The sequence below is a fragment of the Ostrea edulis genome, chromosome 5, assembly GCF_947568905.1.
Source record: "Ostrea edulis chromosome 5, xbOstEdul1.1, whole genome shotgun sequence".
NCBI lineage: Eukaryota > Metazoa > Mollusca > Bivalvia > Ostreida > Ostreidae > Ostrea > Ostrea edulis.
In genome coordinates this window covers 46,991,662-47,011,354 of record NC_079168.1, presented here as the reverse complement: position 1 = coordinate 47,011,354, position 19,693 = coordinate 46,991,662, and the positions used below count along the sequence as shown (strand labels likewise).

The following is a 19,693-nucleotide window of genomic DNA, read 5'->3' as shown; positions in this document are numbered from 1 at the left end:
ATATATTCCAGTGAACTCGAAATAAAAGACACCACAGAGTCGTCCACTTCTGCTTCATACTTGATTATTTTATTGACAGTAGATAATAGCGGCAAACTGACAACTCAACTTATGACAAATGGGATGACTTCAGTTTCTCCATCGTCAACTTCCCATATTTATGTAGCAATATTCCATTATCACCTGCATATGAAGTTTATATCTCTCAACTGATTCGATAAACAAGAATTTGTTCTGTGTATGGCTAGTTTTTAAATCGAAGCAGGCTACTGACAAACAAGTTGAAGGTGCAGGGGCTCCAACAGTCTCGTTTAAAGTCAGCATTTCGCAAACTCTATGGTCGTTATAACGATCTAGTTTGACAATACAACCTATCATTAGGTCAAATGTTGTCTGATGTGTTTCATACCGATTGTTAGGCCATTCTTGGCACACTAATTTTGACTACGGATAACTCCATTTAACCTGATCAAAATAAAGGGTTCACGGCGGGTATGACCAGTCGACAGGGGATGCTTATTCCTCCTAGGCACCTGATCCACCTCTGGTATATCCAGGGGTCCATGTTTGCCCAACTCTCTATTTTGTATTGCTTATAGGAGTTATGAGATTGATGACTGTTCGTTATCTTCACCTTGCATTGTATTGAGAAACATGATCGTTATAACGACGTACAATTTGCGAAGACGATGGAGAAGGTGAAATCATCCCGTTTGTCATAAAGTTGGGTTGGTGATTTGTCGTTAATATCTACTTTCAATAAAATATCTAAGTATGAAGCAAAAGTGGACGACTCTGTGGTGTCTTTTATTCCGAGTTCACTGGAATATATCGAATCGACATGTGAATGAAAATGATTATTGTTAATAGATAATACGTCGTCGATATATCTAAATATAAAGTTGAAAAGATTTCTTTTCTCATACAAAAGATTTTGAATAAATTGTGTCTCATAAAAATATAAAAACAGGTCAGCTAACTAAGGAGTACAATTCTTGTCCATGGGAATTCCAACAGACTGTTCGAAGATCTGATCACTAAAAATTACGAAGATATTGTCAATGAGGAACTCCAGCATATTTTTTATATCAACTTCAGAATACTTCGTGAGTAGAATCAGAGTGTTGTTTAACAAAGTAATTTTAATTAGCAGTAGATATTTTTTATATAGTTTAATCATATTTCGATTTGCCCTTACAATGTTCAAGACATTTGGGCGCATGTCTTGATAACAAGAAAACATATAAGCACACTGTATATCATAATCTCATTCACAATGCATTACAAAATTTGTCGAATATATTATTGAAATCTTTATATAGACTTTACAAATCATCCCTAGATATGAATATTTACAAACAAACTTTTTTTCAAAAAATGAAATCTGAACAAAGGTTGTTGTAAGTGAAATGAATACAATTTACCATGATTTTTCGATTAAGTCGCAAAACAAAGTAGAAAATTTAAATAGAGTTATATGGGGAGAGGTAATATATGTATTTCAACTTTTAAACATCATAGGAAATTTACTTTTTTCTTTTTTCCCCTTTCTTCTTTTCTTTTTAGGAATTTCATATTAGTGTTTATTACAAACAAACCAAAAAAAATATATATCAACCCAGGTATCCATTTTTATTTTTTTTGCATCAAGCGTCGTTATACATAATGTTCTTTTTTTATTTTGTTGGATCGCAGCCAATCAGAAAGCTCAAAATTATTCAATCATATAATAAAGAAAATTATACAGCTATTATTTGTTGCCTCGTCAAGAGGTAAGGTTGTGAGAATCTCGATCTGACAGTTTTGTGTAAGATATGAAGATAGAGTTGCATTTTTGTGACCTGAATTTACTTGATGAGGGGCTTACTCTTCGTCGTATGCTCGACAATAGAGGAGCTGAAGTCGCGTACTCGCGACAATATCCGAGTCCATGAGTGTTAAGAACATGGGATGTTAAGTGTTGAAATATGCCCATTGAATGACAGATTAGGAAGTGGAAATTTTAACTCCATAATGATAAAAATAAATTTGACATTTCATTGTCAGATAATATATTCTCTAGAAACATCGATTAGACTGCTAAATCATCAATGTGTGCATCTGCACATATAAACTGGCAAAGACAATACCCATGAGCTTTAATGCAACATTTTGATGTGTCACTGTGACTTTTCAATATTCATCCATATATATCCTATATGTTTCAGTTAACAAACAACATGAATGAAAGCCCATAATGCATCAGAAACACGTGTTTGTTACGAAGCATTCACGAGTGTCTTTTTCATTAGGTGTAGAATGGTTAGATGGTGGTAATTGAGAAGTTGTATAACTCAAGGACAATAAAGAATTGAATTGAATTGAGAAGTAAATGTTAATTACATAGATAATTATTTTGGAGGTCTGGTTTCGATCTCTTTCATCATACTATTAGAAGTTAAAAAAAAAATAACAACAACAAAACAAGATCTTGATCAAAGAAAGTGAGCGTATGACATATTTTCTGTAGGAATATGGGCACACGAGCAACGTAAATAAAATGTTAACTTCCCCCTACTTTTTTGTATTCCGTCAATAGAGTACATATACTTGTGATACAGGTTTTTTGACACTATAGCAATTTTTTTTTCATCCTATGAGTGAAGAATTCTCGCCTCCTCGCCACGACCGATACATAATAATTAACATAAACAAATCGTTCTGTCTTTTTAATCCTTGCAATATTTTCAAGAATCTATTTTCAATAACCCTTATGCTATTACATAGTTGTATAATCTCTCTCTCTCTCTCTCTCTCTCTCTCTCTCTCTCTCTCTCTCTCTATATATATATATATATATAACTAACGAATGGAAGTTGTATGAAACAGTTTCGTTAGTATAAGATACATCACCTTGAAGTGGTGAATAAATCTTCCCGCGGATGAAAAAAATATAAAAGCTTATAAATAGAGGTTTGAATTAAAGTATGACAAACGATTTTTTTATTCATAAGCCGACGCTTTTTTATACTAGGCCACAATGGATTATGAATAATTAATTTCATCCCGTCGCGTGTATCGGTAAAAATATATATGTTTACAAAATTATAGAAAGTGCACCTTTTAAATCAGAGATCAGACTGATTAATGACCGAGAAATGGTAACAAAGATTTCCTGTTTTTTATGACACGTAAGAATGTTTGACACGATTTGAATGTGTTCCAAAATCCGACAAAAATACAGAGCCTGATAATTCCGTGGATCACCCTATAACTATCTAATTATGATGAGAAGATAACAAGCCCAATGTGAAATGATATTTGTTGGCAAGATATTTTTTCATTGAGAAGAGCTCACTTTACTGAAGTAATGTTATGTGGTGAGTAATAGAGTATATCGACAGATTTTAAAGACTTTACTGTAATGATAGGAATCATGGTGTTAACATCGCCATTATGTAGCAGAAGATTGTAAAGAATCGTACATACGAAATGTTACACACTTTTATCTTTAATATTTCAGACCGTTTCGATAGTACAAAATTCAAGAATAATTTGTAATAATAATGACCTTTTATAGTAAAAGATAGAAGTTCTAGAAAATGCAGTTTTATCACACAGAAAGTATATATAACTCTGTACCTTTTAGTAACTATTCTGTCATTTTTTTCTTTAGGAAAAACTATATTAGTATACAAAGAATTGTCATGCATATTGTGATGTATAACTACAATAAGTATACATAAGCTTCTCCTGGGCACCCGATCCCACCTCTGGTATATCCAGGGTCCGTGTTTGTCTGATCCCACCTCTGGTATATCCAGGGTCCGTGTTTGCCCAACTCTCTATTTTGTATTGCTTAAAGGAGTTATGAGATCGACCACTGTTCGTTATCATCACCTTTCATAAGCATAAAAACAGCAATATGTAAGATCAATCATGTCTTGTTTAAGTACATGTTAAGTTTAAAACAGAGATATAACAAATGTAATGTCATGAACAATCAGCAAAAAGATTTAAATTGATGTTTTCTCCATCAGTGCAATGAAAGAGAGACGCTGGAAGACAAAATTAATATTCCTAGAATGCTCTAACAAAGTGCTACTTGGTATTTCATTCTTCAGCATAAAAGATCTGTACACAATAATCTATTAATTTTGGCTCCTAAAATGTGAAAAATCATGTCAAATCTTCGAAATAGGAATTTTAAAAAAAAAAGTCTTCATTACAATTTGTGCCATTCCTTATCACTCGATCTCATCTGTCGTCGTCTATTTTTGCTCTGTGTGTGTGGTTTATTGGGGTCGGTTGGTGTTTTGTTTGTTTTATCCCACTGAAAGCGTCGCTTTTTATACTTAGGGATGGATTCTTGTCACCATTCATATAAATTAGAAAATAAGAGCCAAATGCTACGAAACATTTGGTAATGAAGCCACACTACCTATTCACATTTGTAACACCTAATGCTAAAATCGGGTCTGGAAACTTGAATTATAAGGAAGTTTATTTTCAGTGGAATCAACGTAGTAAAATATTACTTTATTTCCTCATTTCAAAAATTTAAAAGTTCTGACTTTTGTCTCCAGTAGAACAAAATCACAGCAAAAAAATATGTTCAGAAACTATGGGAATGATCGTGACTGATGAAAGTAAAAGAAAGTAAATCTGCATTATAAAAGGCGAAGATAACGAATAGTGATCAATCTCATTTCTCGTATAAGCAATATGAAATAGAGAGTTGGGCAAACACGGACCCCTGGATATACCAGAGGTGGGATCAGGTGCCTAGGAGGAGTAAGCATCCCCTGTCGACCGGTCACACCCGCCGTGAGCCCTTTATCTTGATTAGATAAACGGAGTTATCAGTAGTTAAATCAGTGTGCCAAGAACGGTCTAACAATCGGCACAAAACACGTCAGACAGCATTTGACTCAATCACAGGTTGTATTGGCAAACAAGATGGGTATAATGACCATAGAATTTGCGAAATGCTGACTTTAAACGAGACTGCTGAAACCCCTGCAACATCAACTTGTTTGTCAGTAGCCTGCCTCGATTTAAATACTGACCAAACGCAAAACAATCTCTTGCGTATCAAATCAGTTGAGAGATATAAACACCATTTGCAGGTGATGATGGAATATCGGTACATAAAAATGGAATGTTGACGATGGAGAAGCTAAAATCATCTCGTTTGTCATAAAGTTGAGTTGTTAGTTATATTTTGAACTTGCTACTCCTTTGGTGGCCATTTTAGATGTCCCACACCTAAGGTGGTTTTTTTTTCAGAAGAAAAGTTGGAGAATAATTTTCTCTTTCTGATTTGATCCGATACCTCTGCTGTGTTTTGTGTCATTATGCACCTTGTTACAACAGTTCTAAGGGGTAAACGTACGGCAGAAATAACCATCAATGAGTAAAAATCTAAAATCATCAGAGTAAATTCTACTGTATATCTTGTTGAAGTAGCCAGTGCTTATAAGCTCTACTTTGCATATGTTCATATTTTATTTATACTGAATTTAGGACAAAACTTGTAATAAATCACAACTATATACAATTTACGCCTGATCTACTGAAATTTCAAAGTTCTTTAGTATGAAAAGATTTTGACCTTAAACTAACCTTGACACAAAAACAAGAACCGCGACACCCACTTTCCTGTGTGTCAAAAAAATCCATACATTCTATAGTTGTTGCATACAAATATCACATCTCAATGTGTTGAATAGATATAAGAAAAATATATCCTTAATCTATTTTTGATTTTAAAAACATTTAGTACAATGAAAAACATGATGAAATGGTGAAGATAACGAACAGTGATCAATCTCATAACCCCTATTAGGTATACCAAATAGAGAGTTGGGCAAACACGGACCCCTGGATATACCAGAGGTGGGATCAAGTGACTAAGAGGAGTAAGCATCTCATGTCAACACCCGCTGTGAGCCCTATATCTTGATCAGGTAAACGGAATAATCTTTAGTCAGAATCAGTGTGCCAAGAACGGCCTAACAATCGGTATGAAACATGTCAGACAACATTTGACTCAATGATTGGTTGTATTAGCAAACTAGATGGGTATAACGACCATAGAATTTGCGAAATGCTGACTGTAAAGGAGACTGTTGAAACCTTTGTAACATTAACTTGTTTTTCAATGACTTGGCTCGATTTAAAAACTGATCATATGCAGAACAATCTCTTACGAATCGAATCAGTTGAGAGATATAGACACTATATGCAGGTGATAATGGAATTTTGCTACATGAATATTTTTCTACCATTTACCTATAGTGAAAATTGGTTATGCAGTAGCTTCTAGGCGATTTGTGGAAACAAAAAAATCAGAACTTTTTAATCAAAAGTAAAAATCAGGTAAAATCGTGCATTTATGATGCCATCGGGGAAAGGTGTATTTATGATGGTATATATTTAAGGTTGTTTACCAATAGCTTGTATCAGAAAGCTGTGCGTACACTCTTTTAACAAAAATAATGACGAAATGCAATAATAATAATTGATAATCAAATAATTATAGTAGTTAATTATTCCTCTATTCATAGTGTCGCTGACAAAGGGTTATGACCTGCCTGTGACAGGATGAGTCACAAAACTTTTAACACACGGCTAACTACTAAATATGTTAGGGTACATTGTACCATGTATCCCAATTTTGATTAAGAATAAATCTATGGCTCATTTGAGCTAAAAATGTACTGTCGAAGATGCTTTAAAGAATTATATTTTGTTGTTTAATGTTAACTTGTAAAAAAAAAAAATCAAATTCTCGAAAAGCATGCATGTTAGGGAAATTATGTACATTTACTGACATACTTGAGGTCAATACAAAACTTGTTATCTGCATGAAAACTACAATATTCACCAAGAAAATGTTAATACTTGTTTTATTATAGGAAAAACATTGAAACAAGCTACGACAGCTTATTTGATTAGCCATCTTTGTTTACGTCTACAGTGCAAGACATATTCGAAAATGATCAAACACGAGATTTCATAAAATGAAAATGGTGAACATAACGTTTTTTCTACTTCGTTGGATCTCAGATAATCAGAAAGTCCGGAATTATTAAATCAGATATAATTATTAGATATTTCGTTTCGCAAGAGAGAGAGAGAGAGAGAGAGAGAGAGAGAGAGAGGTTAAGTTTACTGACAATATCAATTTCAATTATTTCAATTATTTATTGATTCACCAAGCATGTTGGCATACAATCATGTTACACAATATGAGATATATAATGACGATAAACTAATTACTAACAGTTCATTTACATATATGTAAATACAAGTATATATTTGATATGTACCTGTGATATTAGACTATGTATGCAATTAAGTATTATCAGTAAACTTTTGAAAAACATTGAAACACAATAGATTGAGGTAACAAAACAAGTGCGCATCAAAATAAATATTAGCAAATCCTATTCTAAAGAGGTTCGCACCTGACATTTGGAGTAATGTCAATTTTTTGGGAAGTGTATTTTTGATTTCTACATTGAAGGAGAATTAGGAAATTAAAAAGAAAAACTGGGGTCGCAACGCTTGTTATTGAGCTATAGTGTTCATGACCTTTTTGCACTTAAACTTTATTCAATTAAACTTGATTTGTCTGCTAGTGTCAACACAACATAAGCAACACAAATCAATCATTACATAAAGTAGATACATAATCATGTCCTCTAGCACTACAGATGAAAAAAGAAATTAATACTAGTAAAGGAAATAAATAATGACCTTTTTGCACTTGAGATACGAAAAACTTCATGATATCAAAATTGAGAGTTTAAAAGGACATATTAGGAGTAATGTCAATTTCTAAAATTTTACATAATTTTCAAGGTCTGGTCTTCCAATTTAAAATGCAACTGAAAAAAGTGGGGGTTGGAGATCAAATTTTTGAATTATTGGCGAAAATACTGAATCTTTATACAAAATTTCGAATAAATTAATTAAAACTTTTTTAAGAATCGGTGTACTGTTTGAAAAAATATATCAACCAAGTTAATAAATTACAACATTTGAACTAGTTCCAAGTCTCAACTACCTGTATCATAAATTATAAAACTGAAATACACGTATAGGGGTATAAAAATAGACGATACATTGGATGAAACAGAAACTGTAATATGCAGAATTAGAACTTTTTGATTAGTGAATCCTTCCGCCACAAAATATAGTCCCTGTCAAACCCTTTCAAAATTTGAATTGACACAAAAAAATTTCAACTGGATAGGGTTCAGCAATAGATGTGTAATATATTTGCACCAATGAGATCAGTATTGAACCAGTGAATACTTAGTTGTAGCATCCCGCGCAGTTGTGGAGCCAACTTCCTTAAGCCATTAAAAAAGACACGCAGTGTTATCAAAACACATGCATAATTTTGGCACCAAAATTAGTGGACCGAATCCTTCTTCTGAGGCGAGTGTTTCATGCCGTCACTGCTATATTTGTACACAGGAACGTAACGGAGAAGGGTGGAGATATGTACATATAAGGAAGTTTTTTTTCCCAAGCGACAATGATTAAGCTAATTTTGTTTCGGTATCGATTTCTATATCTAATTTTAAAACAAACAGTTCCAGCTGATAATTTTATGTACTTTATAAAGAGATTAGATTCAGATGTGAACAATTTCGTTAGATTTATATAATGTATATCTTACATGTATTTACGTATATTTATCATAGCACACCAATACTTTTTTCTTCTGTTAGGATGGATTATAGTCAAGCATGAGGTGGTTTACAAAACATGATTTGAAATTGTTTCGCTTCATGTTCAATGGTTTCGTTTGGCTGAAAAATTAGTTTTTGTGATTTGTATGACGATAAATAGCAACACCAAGGCTGAATATTTTGGGCCCATTAATGACGAGAGATTGATCTTTTGTACGTAATAATGTTAGTAATTTTTTTTCAATTGAGCCTCCTTGATTATTTGAAACCAAGTCCCAAGCAGGGCCGAGATCAAAACGCTAGTATAATGCCTTTTCTATCGTATACCTAAAACACCAACCAAAATGAGTAGCGTACCCCGGGTAAATATGCAAATTGATTTAAATTTTGATGTACATAATACATGATGAAAATTCTAAGTATTCAATGAAAAACTCCTCACGATGACCTGTTTACTAGTGCAACAAAAGACAACAAAACAAGTATCAAAGGAGAATATCCCGAAATTTTGAACATATTTTATTGTATCAAAGTACCAAATGGATTGGTATGAAGTTCCTCCAGTCCGTTTTACACCGATAATAAAGATATAACCCACACATGAGTCAGTTATATAAATGATTTTGGAACATAAGTCCATAATTTTGACTTGGTCACGATATATCGTGGTTGAAGAAACGTTACCGTTTTCAATCATAAAACCTACCCTGTAATCGGCTTCTGATTGATATACCAAAGGTTAAGAACAAAATAAAATCATTAACTGAATGTAAAAATGCAACATGTCCCTGTATAAATAGATGTGTTAAAAAGGGGACTTCAAGATTATTGTATAAACCTTATAGTGCCCCCTAAAATTACTTACAATTTCCACATAGTTTCCTGTGGCGGATCCGGCGGTTTGGAAAAGAGGGTTCCAGAGAGATGATCTAGAAACTGCATCAGATCATATCCAATGAATTGATAAAAATAAATACGTGTATCATTCAGTGCTAGTTAATATGAGACTTGTCATATTTAACTTGTAGATGAAAAAATAATTACATGATAATGTTATAATTGCATATTGTTTTAAAAAAATACATACCGTAGATGTTCCAGAGGAAGGGGGATGGATCCAAACTCCGCCCCCCCCCCCCCCGCCCCCATGGAACCGTAAATGGCTTCAGGTCAAACTATATTTTTGTAAGATTTTTTTTACATGAGATAGCGAATGAAATATTGTTAATATATTTATTCTTCAAACCCCTGTTATATATTCTTAAAATAGTAATTAATCATAGTTATTAATCTAAGCATATACCATTCTTCTACAGTTTAAGAAGTGAATACTTACATGATATAGTTATATTTGTGCTTAAGTATATTTCCTTTATGTAGGCCTACAAGATTGTACTACGCATTTATATATATAAACTACAGTACATTCAAGCTAACAAAATTATTCCATATAAAATATACCATTCAATAGAGTGACGTAACTTGCTTTGCAAAACATATCAAAATATTTCATTTAAATAACACAATTATCAGAAGTGCAAGGAATGTAAAGGCGGGAAATTTTCTATTACGTCACTTGTTCTTCCATAGACGTCTATGGTTCTTCGCAAGGTCAACACTTTGGAGGGACAATGCTCAATGCTGGATAGAAAAAAAATCTTATCTCAATTCAATTCAATTCAATTTATTGAATCTCATCACCATTATACAATGGCATACAGAGAACGGAAACAAGAGTTGTTACATACACATTAGCAAATAATATATGCATGAAATAGAGTACTTATCAACTTAAAAAATCGTGTTATTATTAAATTGAAGTATGGGCATTCAAGTAGGGGAGTACATTTTATTTATTTTTTAATGAAAGTACAGAGTTTTCTCAAAAAACAGTATTTGTAGTTAGACTTGATTTGTTTAAAAGTAAAGATATTTTTAATTCTTATTTGTTTAGGTGATAAATATTTCAATCTTTGTTTGAGTACATAATGAAATTCATTTTCAATCTCTTGTAAAATTCAGGAGGCACAGATTCTCCAACGTCTACTTTCAATCGGTAGATGGTGATTGCATGAGTTATACTAGTCAGCAATATATATATATATATATATATATATATATATATATATATATATATATATATACATGTTGTGTATCAAAATATTTCATCTAATAACACAATTATCAGAACCAAAAATAAAAAACCGCAAGGAATGTAACTTAGGCGGGAAAATTTCTATTGCGTCATTTGTTCTTCGCAAGGTCAACGCTTTGGAGGGACAATGCTCAATGCTGGATAGAAACAATCTTATCAGAAACATTAAGGTAAAAATTGATTCTTCCTTAGTAAATTCAAGCGCTCTTCACAGATTTAGTGCATTCATGTATTGTCTAGTTTGATAATGATTGTTTTACATATATATTATCAATTATTAATAGGAAAGCTTATTCTTCATCGTTTAGGTAACTATATGTATACCATATCCTTACAAGAAATCACATCATTAAGAAAGAAAGAATTCAAAATTCGCATTCAGTTGTGTTGCCTTTTAAAAATAAATTCGAACTTATTTTCAGTTTACATTAAAATTTTGATTGATGAATTATTCAAAATTGAAAAATTAGGTTTAGTATAAGCTAGACTACCAACACCATTAGTAACGTTAAATTCAAATGAAAATGGTTACTTCTTTTTCGATGTGCATACAATATTTCTACAAATTTGATCATTTTTTAAATGGCCAAACAAGTAACCCGGGAGTCCGAACTTAGGAAACTCGATGAATTATGTAGCTCTGATTATTTTAATCCTGTTATCTTTTTAAATCGGTATCTTGTTCATGGTCGTGTTGCAAATTATAAGGATCTGTCGTATAAATGTAAGTAAATTTTTTTAATTTGAAATGTACCTACATCTCTATGTATGACCTAAATTGTCTCCTAAAGCCCTCCCTCCTGTGGTTTCTCTGCAGTAACACATCGTTACTGGTTATAATACGTAAGATAAATAGATATCTTCAGGATATGGAACCAATATACATGTATAATATATATATATATATATATTTCTACAAAATATAATTCATTATATATACGCCAAACAGATATGGAACCAATATATATATATATATATATATATATATATATATATATATATATATAGCATCTGCTATATTCACGATTGTGTTTATACGATTGAAACCATCACACAACTTCCTTCTTTTGTGTTTGAAACTAAAAAGAGATGTTAATTATTTGTTTCCAATAGATTAGATTCGCCGTGCGCTGCGCTCTCTGACTCATAATATTGTGTATAAACCGTTCGATATTCTCTAGTAGGTTAGTAATCGAGACCAACAAACTCTCTGAACTTCATGCTTGAGTAAACATTGTTGATGAGTTGTAAATATATGTCACTCGTAACAAACCAACAACATCAAATTGCAGGTGCGTGGCAGGATAAGAATAGAAACTCCACAAAGAGACTGAGCCCAGTCGTCATGTGAAATATACACAATGATTCATGCATTTGCTTCCGTCTGTAACCATGGTGATTTTACATATAATACCCCAGTGATGTCCGAACCATCACTAATACCCTTTTATCATGAAAATAAACGAGAAATTTATCAGGTGTCTGGGGAGAAAATGAAAGAAATTTAAACAAGCGCTTCGCTGTGTGTATGTACTGTAGTATATCTTGTTTTGACGTCCAAGCAACAACAGAGAAGAGGCTTTATTTATAGATAATTGACCTCGACGTGGAGAAATAAGTTTACACGTTTAATGCGCATGCAAATGAATATGCTAATAACCCACGTTTATATACGTCAGTGTGTTTTGTTCTTCACGCCTGATTTCTATCGAGAGTAGACAGACTTGACGAAGATATAAATGCCCCCTAGAAAGATGTCCCCAAAGTCGTCGTGAACTCACTTTCTACCTGTCTACATAGGACAGTAACACCTATGGTGTTAGTGGACCATACGAGCGTCCTAATAACAGAACCTGACCTAAATATAACCTTGTTTATATATTATGAAAGATCTGGAAATCCCCTTTGAGGGCAACCTATTTTGGTTGCTGGTGCAATATTTTGGCCTTGAATTTAAAGTGTATATTGTCTCCAAGGTTCCATGTCTAATTGATAGCTATTGAACTGTATTGGAAGGTGTATTTCAAGTAACTTTTGATAAGGTTGTGGGATATTTTTAAAAGTTGGGGTTTATTGTACAACTTAATCATCCAATCGCAAGAAAGTAATCCCGCCCCTTTCTCGTGTCATCATGCAGATCATTCGCAAGCCAGTACTTGAAAAAAAAAAAAAAAAATACACACAGCTGATGTGTAGTAAAAATGTTGAGTAGCTGCGCACTCAGATCATTGTTTACATCAAAGTGCACGAGCCAGTGGGGCAGGCCTACAAACTACTGAAGCGCCCAAAAAGTACTTCCATGACAAGGTAAAGTTTAATTATCCCAATAATAGTTTAAAAGACCTCTTTCAAGAAACCCTCTCTTGTGTGTATTATATGTACATGCACGTGGTTTGTCTGTGTCGAAATGTCAGAGACTTATCTGCACGTAATAAAAACTGCGCAATAAATGATGTGGCGCGTAATGCAAATCAGAAAGTGGTGATAAAATTAAATATTAGAACAGGTACTTCCCCAAACACTGTCACGTGTTCTTCTCGTAATATGTTCTAGATAATATGTGTTTTTGTGTCATTTGGACGTTACGAGTTGTCTGACACTCTGACCCATCTAAAAGGGACACAAAATGAAACATCTTAGTGCACTTTAATAGATTGTTGGACCTTCATTTCTAACTTGGATGGTAGGTATCTGTAACATCTGTATTGCTTGATATTTTCTTCTTTTTTATCCGTGTATCATAAGCACGTGTTTGAACTGAAGTGCGTTACTGCAGTACAGTGGGAAGAAATGATCGGGAGCTTCAAATTCCTGCAGGTTTTGGAAAGTACAAAATGTTGCTCAGCTTGAAGAAAGTGTTTTGTTATGCCACTTTAACATTGTTTCAAATGTCATCCGAGCAAGGTTGTTAGTAAAATTTAATGAAATTTTCATCTGATATGAAATACATGTGTCTTACTGAATGCATAACATTGTATTTAAAAAATTCAATATCAATATTAGTGTTGATTTTTTTTTTCTCGGTAGAAAACATTCTTCTTGATGAACGTTTTTACGAATAAAAATTGTATTATTCAATGTAAAAAGATCATGGTATATTTTGAAATTCCCATTTTACATAGAATACACCCTATTAGATATTCTTATATTATAATTTATTAATATGTTGATAATAAAAATTTCATTGTTTTCATGGCAGGTACTCTGGTTTCTTCTTTAACTTTGTGTAATTTTAAAAGATTTTAATTGAACACTGAATGTTTGTTTTTTTCTTCGTCCAAAACTGTATTGAGAAACTTAACGTCTTGTAAAAAAAAAATCTTTCTTCGAATAATCTGTGCACGAAATTAATCTTATTCAGGAAAAAAATATTCTCCGTTGAAAATTACCTGTGCGTTTAAAATACGGTTTACCTATATATCCTATCTATATACACGATAGTTTCTGTTTCGGAAGTGGGACATGAGTAGTAGTAGTAGTAGTAGTAGTCGTTACATGTAGTAGTAGTAGTAAATGAACGAGTAATAATAATAAAGGGACCGTGGTGTTAATGACCCTTCTATTACTAGTTAATTTCAATTTCGCTTGCAGTCTCATCTATTAAACCTCCTAACATGAAAGTACCGAATTAAAATGGTCATTTAACTTTATATAACCGCAGTTTATAAAACGAACGTTACCTATTTTTCTTAAATGAAAAAAAAAATGAAAATTTAGTGGAATTATTAAAGATAATAAAGAAAATAGAGGAACAATTAAAAACGTGCTAAATTAAGAGATGATCTGTACATTTAATGTGTATTAGCGTCAATGACAGGTTCTTTGCAACGTTATGCAGAACACTTGGCGCTGGCCTGAAGGGCAGTGACAGGCAGTCGGTAATCTCTACGAGCTTGTGCAATATCTGTATCTGTCATGAGCGTGGAAGAAGGATGACACCGCGCTGTAGCCGTGTGAAATTTGACAGCTTTATGGTTCTTACATCAAAGTTATCCATAATTTTTGTAGAGTTTTAGCCCGCGAAAACTTCATTATAAGATAAAGTCCCCATGACGTTATAGTGGTGCAACAGGTGAAATTTTACCTGTAGCCGTTTAAAACTTTTATTTGTTGTTCTAACAGAAAAATAGATGTTAAGTTTTAGACACTATGGAAATGGGAAACTGTATATAGATTAATTTTTCCTTTGTCATTTACTCCACGCGCGCTGCTTTGTCGTCTTCCGTGTTTTGTCTTATCTTCTCAATCAGACAACACGTCAATTTCTGGACTCGCATGTCTGACTGTCAATTGTGAAAATTATTATTTTGTCTCTTTAAATCTCTGATGATAAGTTTAAATACACAGTGGGAAGACACGGCCTAGTTTTTCTTGGCTGCACTTTGCTTTATGGGGTGCGTGACTTTTCTTACTACATAGATACAACTTAGTGATATAGGTCGAAAAGGCTTTTGAAAGCTCCAACAAAGGGCCGCTTTGCTTATAGACTAGACGTAGTGTACCACCTAATACACCAGCTGACTCATTTGCGGTCAAGAGAGATTGCTTATTAAATATTGTAATAAGATAATGCTTCCAGATCAATGAGCTAAACAAGAAGGAGATCTTTGAACAAATTAACAATAATAACGTCTAAATTGGTTTTCATTCATTGTGAGGCTTACCACCAAACCTTTTGAAAGTTTATGAAAAGGCTTAAAAGGTATTATGAATTGGATTACAATTAGGAGACTTTGTCTAATTTGCAACTTAAAACGGGAATAAAGTAAACTTACCTGAGAAGAACAAAATCACATTATAACAAAGTCCTTTTTTATCCTGATCTGAGTTTTTGGAAGAGGTTCCAAACGTCAACTTTGGAGATGTTTTTTTTTTATGCTTTGGTAGACGTCCAAAAGTTACAGCAGGTGACTCATTCTTTAGTCCAATGTACCACTGTTTGCGGTGGTTTAGAACTTTAAAAGAATAAAAGGAATAGAGAGGATGAACAAAGACACATTACCACGTGCAAAAAGTAATAATCATTTAGAATTTTGTGTTGAGAAAGGAAACTATCAGCTATTATTTACTGTTAGTGCAGGTTATTATGCAGGTGTTCACTAAAAAGTGAGATGACTTCAATTTAAAATTACTTAAATTTATATCCAATACTCCTCTTTAAAAACATTTAGAGGACTTTGGGAGTGTACATTCAAAATAAGATAACTTGTGAGGATACATAACATTTGAAAGTAATTTGACATTAGTGTTTGTGACCAACGTGCACCTCTTGGGTGGCCAAAAGCCAAGGGTAAGTAATGGTCATTTCTATTGTTAATTGTTTTCTTTTTATTAAAATCTGATTAAAAGATCGTGCTAATGACATAATCTTGGCCTACACTGTTTGCTGATCTTAGCGTTAACTCTGATTAGTCCTCCTAAACTTTAAAACGGCTCCCCTAGCCACAGTCAGCTGCAAGCAGCCGCCTGCACACCATGTTTCATAACACGATCATGTCTATCAGGGATTTCTACCCTCACCCTCCATATACTTATACCCCTGCAAATTATTACCCAGTTGACATCTATAGATGCGGATTCCCCAAAAGCAACTGCAATAATTTCTATCCATTTCCAGGAAACTTCCCGATGATGAACTCCCGATCCTCGCCTCGCGAACGACTGACCTCCTCTGGAAGCGTCCTCAGCGATGACAGTGAAATGTTTGATGGAATCGATGATGCCGCCTTCGATGTCAGTGATCCACGTCTTCTAAAAGCCGTGGACAAAGCTGGAAAAGAAAAAAACATGTTACCCCTGATTAAAGAGGAACTGCGGCTTTCCATTCTCTCCCGAAGGAACAAAGAAGGAAAAGGGGAAGTCATTGTGGAGGAAAGAAAACCACAAGTCAAAAGGGCAAGTGGATTACATGTATAGCGATTTATTTCATCGAATAAATAAATTAACATAGATAACAAACCAACGATATTCAAGTTCTTTGTTTCTTTTTGCCATCTGGCATATCGGATATAGAAATATACTAGTATAGCGCATATGTAAGAGAACATAATATATGAAATAGATAATTATAATATACATGTAGTATTTAAATAGTTAATTCTAACAGAGGCAAATTATATATATTTCCTAATTTGCAAAGCTCTTTCACATTTTCAACCTTTATCAATATCCACACACTAATTTTTTTAATTTAACGCTGAATTTTTAAATCATTATATATGTACAATGAACTTTTAAGTGTAAAATGAAAAAAAAAATTCAATATTATGTATAAAGTTTAATAAACCAGTTCTGTTTTTTTTTTTTTTCGTTCGCATGTCTTTCATTTTCAATACATATATTTTGAGACGACAGCCTATCATAAGCAATATTTTTTCTCTTTACAAAAATAATCAATAAGTTTGTATATATAAAATTGTATATTAAAGGTATCGACTAAATAGCAACACAACAGACTGGTATTGATTGATTGATTGTATCTTGTTTAACGTCCCTCTCGAGAGTTTTTCACTCATATGGAGTTGTTGCAAATGCTTGAAAACATGTTCTAAATACACATATCTAAAAACCTTTGATAAACTAAAGTATACCTATTATTGATAAAATCTATTCAGTAAATGTTAAAATATGTGTATTTCATTATTAAATGTAATTAAAGACAATGTCTCTGCCTTTTAGACTCTAACCCCTCAAGAGAAGGAGAGGAAACTTCGTCGTCAGGAGCAAAATCGACGAGCAGCAAAAAAATGCAGAAAGAAAAAAAAAGATTGTGAAGTCAATGTGATGCAGGTACTTATTTACGAATTGATCTTGTTTGAGATAATTTATAGTTGTTATTGGAATTAATTACAAATATAACGAAAATCTAAGAATGGTTGGTTGATCATGAATTTTACTGTCTTAGGCCTACTACTCAGAAAAGGACAAGAATGACAATCTTTCCACACAAGTGGAAGAATTAAAAAAAGAAAAAGAAATGTTGGAAGAAGTTCTGCGGAGGCATGTATCGCAATGCACCATGAATCAGAGTAACATTGCGCCCATCCAAGACAATACACATTTACTGCAATTCGGTATGTGCTTGTCGCCTTTCGAAGCCGGTATACCATCAACTCCAAACCCAGACACACCTAACCCAACGACTCCACATACGCCCGGTCAAACCTTCAGTTTTTCCCCGGTTCCATTCAACACCTCTATGCCGGAAGATTTGTACTCAACGACAGAAGACGACGTGTGTCCACACACCGATTTGACTTGGGTAAACACCGAGGAAATTCAAACGGCTGGTCTTCCTGGTGATTACGACTCGAATCTCGATGGTTGCTTTGGCAGCGAATTTGAAAACATCGATATTGCACCTTTTACCAGCACCGAAAACACACAATATCCAGTTGCTAGTCAACCTGAAATGCAGTTTGCTTCTCAGTCAGAATTTTCTGAAGATGATAACCGTCAACTATCCGGCCTCCCAATTCCGGACAACACTCCGGGAAACAATGTTACAACTTCCGGTGAAAACATGACAACACTGAGTGGACTTGAAGCAGTTTTAAGCCTGCTCGCCGGTGAAACTGACGCATACGCCATTCACGGAAATATGAATGGAAATATCAATGAAATTTCTCAGCACGGTCAGAACCTTTCCTGCACAGATCTGCATGATATATGATAACATTATTTTAGCATTGATCAGTATGCATTACATATATAAATACACGAGAAGGTTGATTACCCATCATTCATAGCGAGATGTGTTCAAAGAACGAGTGGAGATTCATTATTGCGCCAGTATATCTGAAGTCAGGGGAAAAAAACATTTTGTGTACAAAACATTGAAAAAATCAGACAGAATTTATTCAGGAAAAGGACAGCCTGCGTTCTGTCTTTTCTTTCCAAGACTTACCTTTTTTTAACATTTAGCCCTTATGGTGATAACTTAGTGCTAGCTCAGTATACTAACACTTGTGTAAATACGATGGTATGAATTGTATTAAACAATGACATGTTTCTGGTCAGACGTTTTCACAGAAGATCTCGAATGCTTGTAAATAGTTTTTTGTTTTGTTATTTGATTTTCTTTAAATTTTATTATACACGATTTGTACATGACAGTGTATTGTATACATTTGAATGATTTTCAATGTGTCAATAGACGGGTAGTTTGGTGCAAAATAATAAATATATGTTTCATGTTTGAACTTTCATGATATTCATTTAAATCGTATAATGTACTCATTATATCATAATTAACATTAAATGTTAAAAACTGATCTGTTGTTATTTTTCTGTAAGCTACTCTAGCATCCGATCAGGTGAAGGGGAATAACTTCAAATTGTAGACGATTCAACAATGCTGAAAATTTCTGATCTCTTCGCTTTAAAAACACAAGCTTTCTTTCTTTTCTTTTTCTCTTTTTTATAAAGAAAGAATTATTTATCTTAAATTTAGAAATTGAAAAGTTTTTTGTCGTACATCCATTTATCGATAAATTGCTACCTGTTACCAATATTTGTAGTCCATATATATTGTGAAAATTTACTTTCACAAATGTATAAAAATAAACTGAAACTACTTCATAGCTTTTGTATAAAATTAAACTGAAACTACTGTATAGCTTTTGAATTACTAGTCATACCCCCCCCCCCCCCCCAAGGATTTAGTCGATTCGAAAACGAAGGTATTTTAGTGGTGACGATTACCAATTAATCAACAATGAAAATTACTTTACGTAAAGCTCTTTTGACGTCTTTACGCGAGTGAAACATTCTTACATGGGATGTTAACCAACATGCAAAGAATAAAAAAAAAATTCTTATCAAGAAGAGAAGGGAGTCCTTGGTTTTAGAA

The 19,693-nt window shown here is 33.2% G+C and overlaps 1 protein-coding gene and 1 long non-coding RNA gene across 2 annotated transcripts in view; one reads left to right on the top strand and one right to left on the bottom strand.

The window, feature by feature from the left end:
* The window catches only part of LOC125649418 (transcription factor kayak-like), a 35,854-nt gene extending 16,739 nt beyond the window's left edge, over positions 1-19,115 (top strand). Inside the window, exons 2-4 of the mRNA XM_048876963.2 lie at positions 16,460-16,737; positions 17,521-17,631; positions 17,747-19,115. Of these exons, the coding sequence (XP_048732920.1) occupies positions 16,471-16,737; positions 17,521-17,631; positions 17,747-18,514 (1,146 nt within the window). The 5' untranslated portion in view covers positions 16,460-16,470 and the 3' untranslated portion in view covers positions 18,515-19,115. The remainder of the gene's footprint in view (positions 1-16,459; positions 16,738-17,520; positions 17,632-17,746) is intronic.
* LOC125649419 (uncharacterized) lies at positions 1,158-16,614 on the bottom strand. The gene is made up of 3 exons (XR_008802831.1): positions 16,396-16,614; positions 9,553-15,797; positions 1,158-3,879 (listed from the first exon to the last, which is right to left on the bottom strand). It is a non-coding gene; the product is annotated as an uncharacterized LOC125649419 (long non-coding RNA).
* Positions 19,116-19,693: the final 578 nt, after the last annotated feature.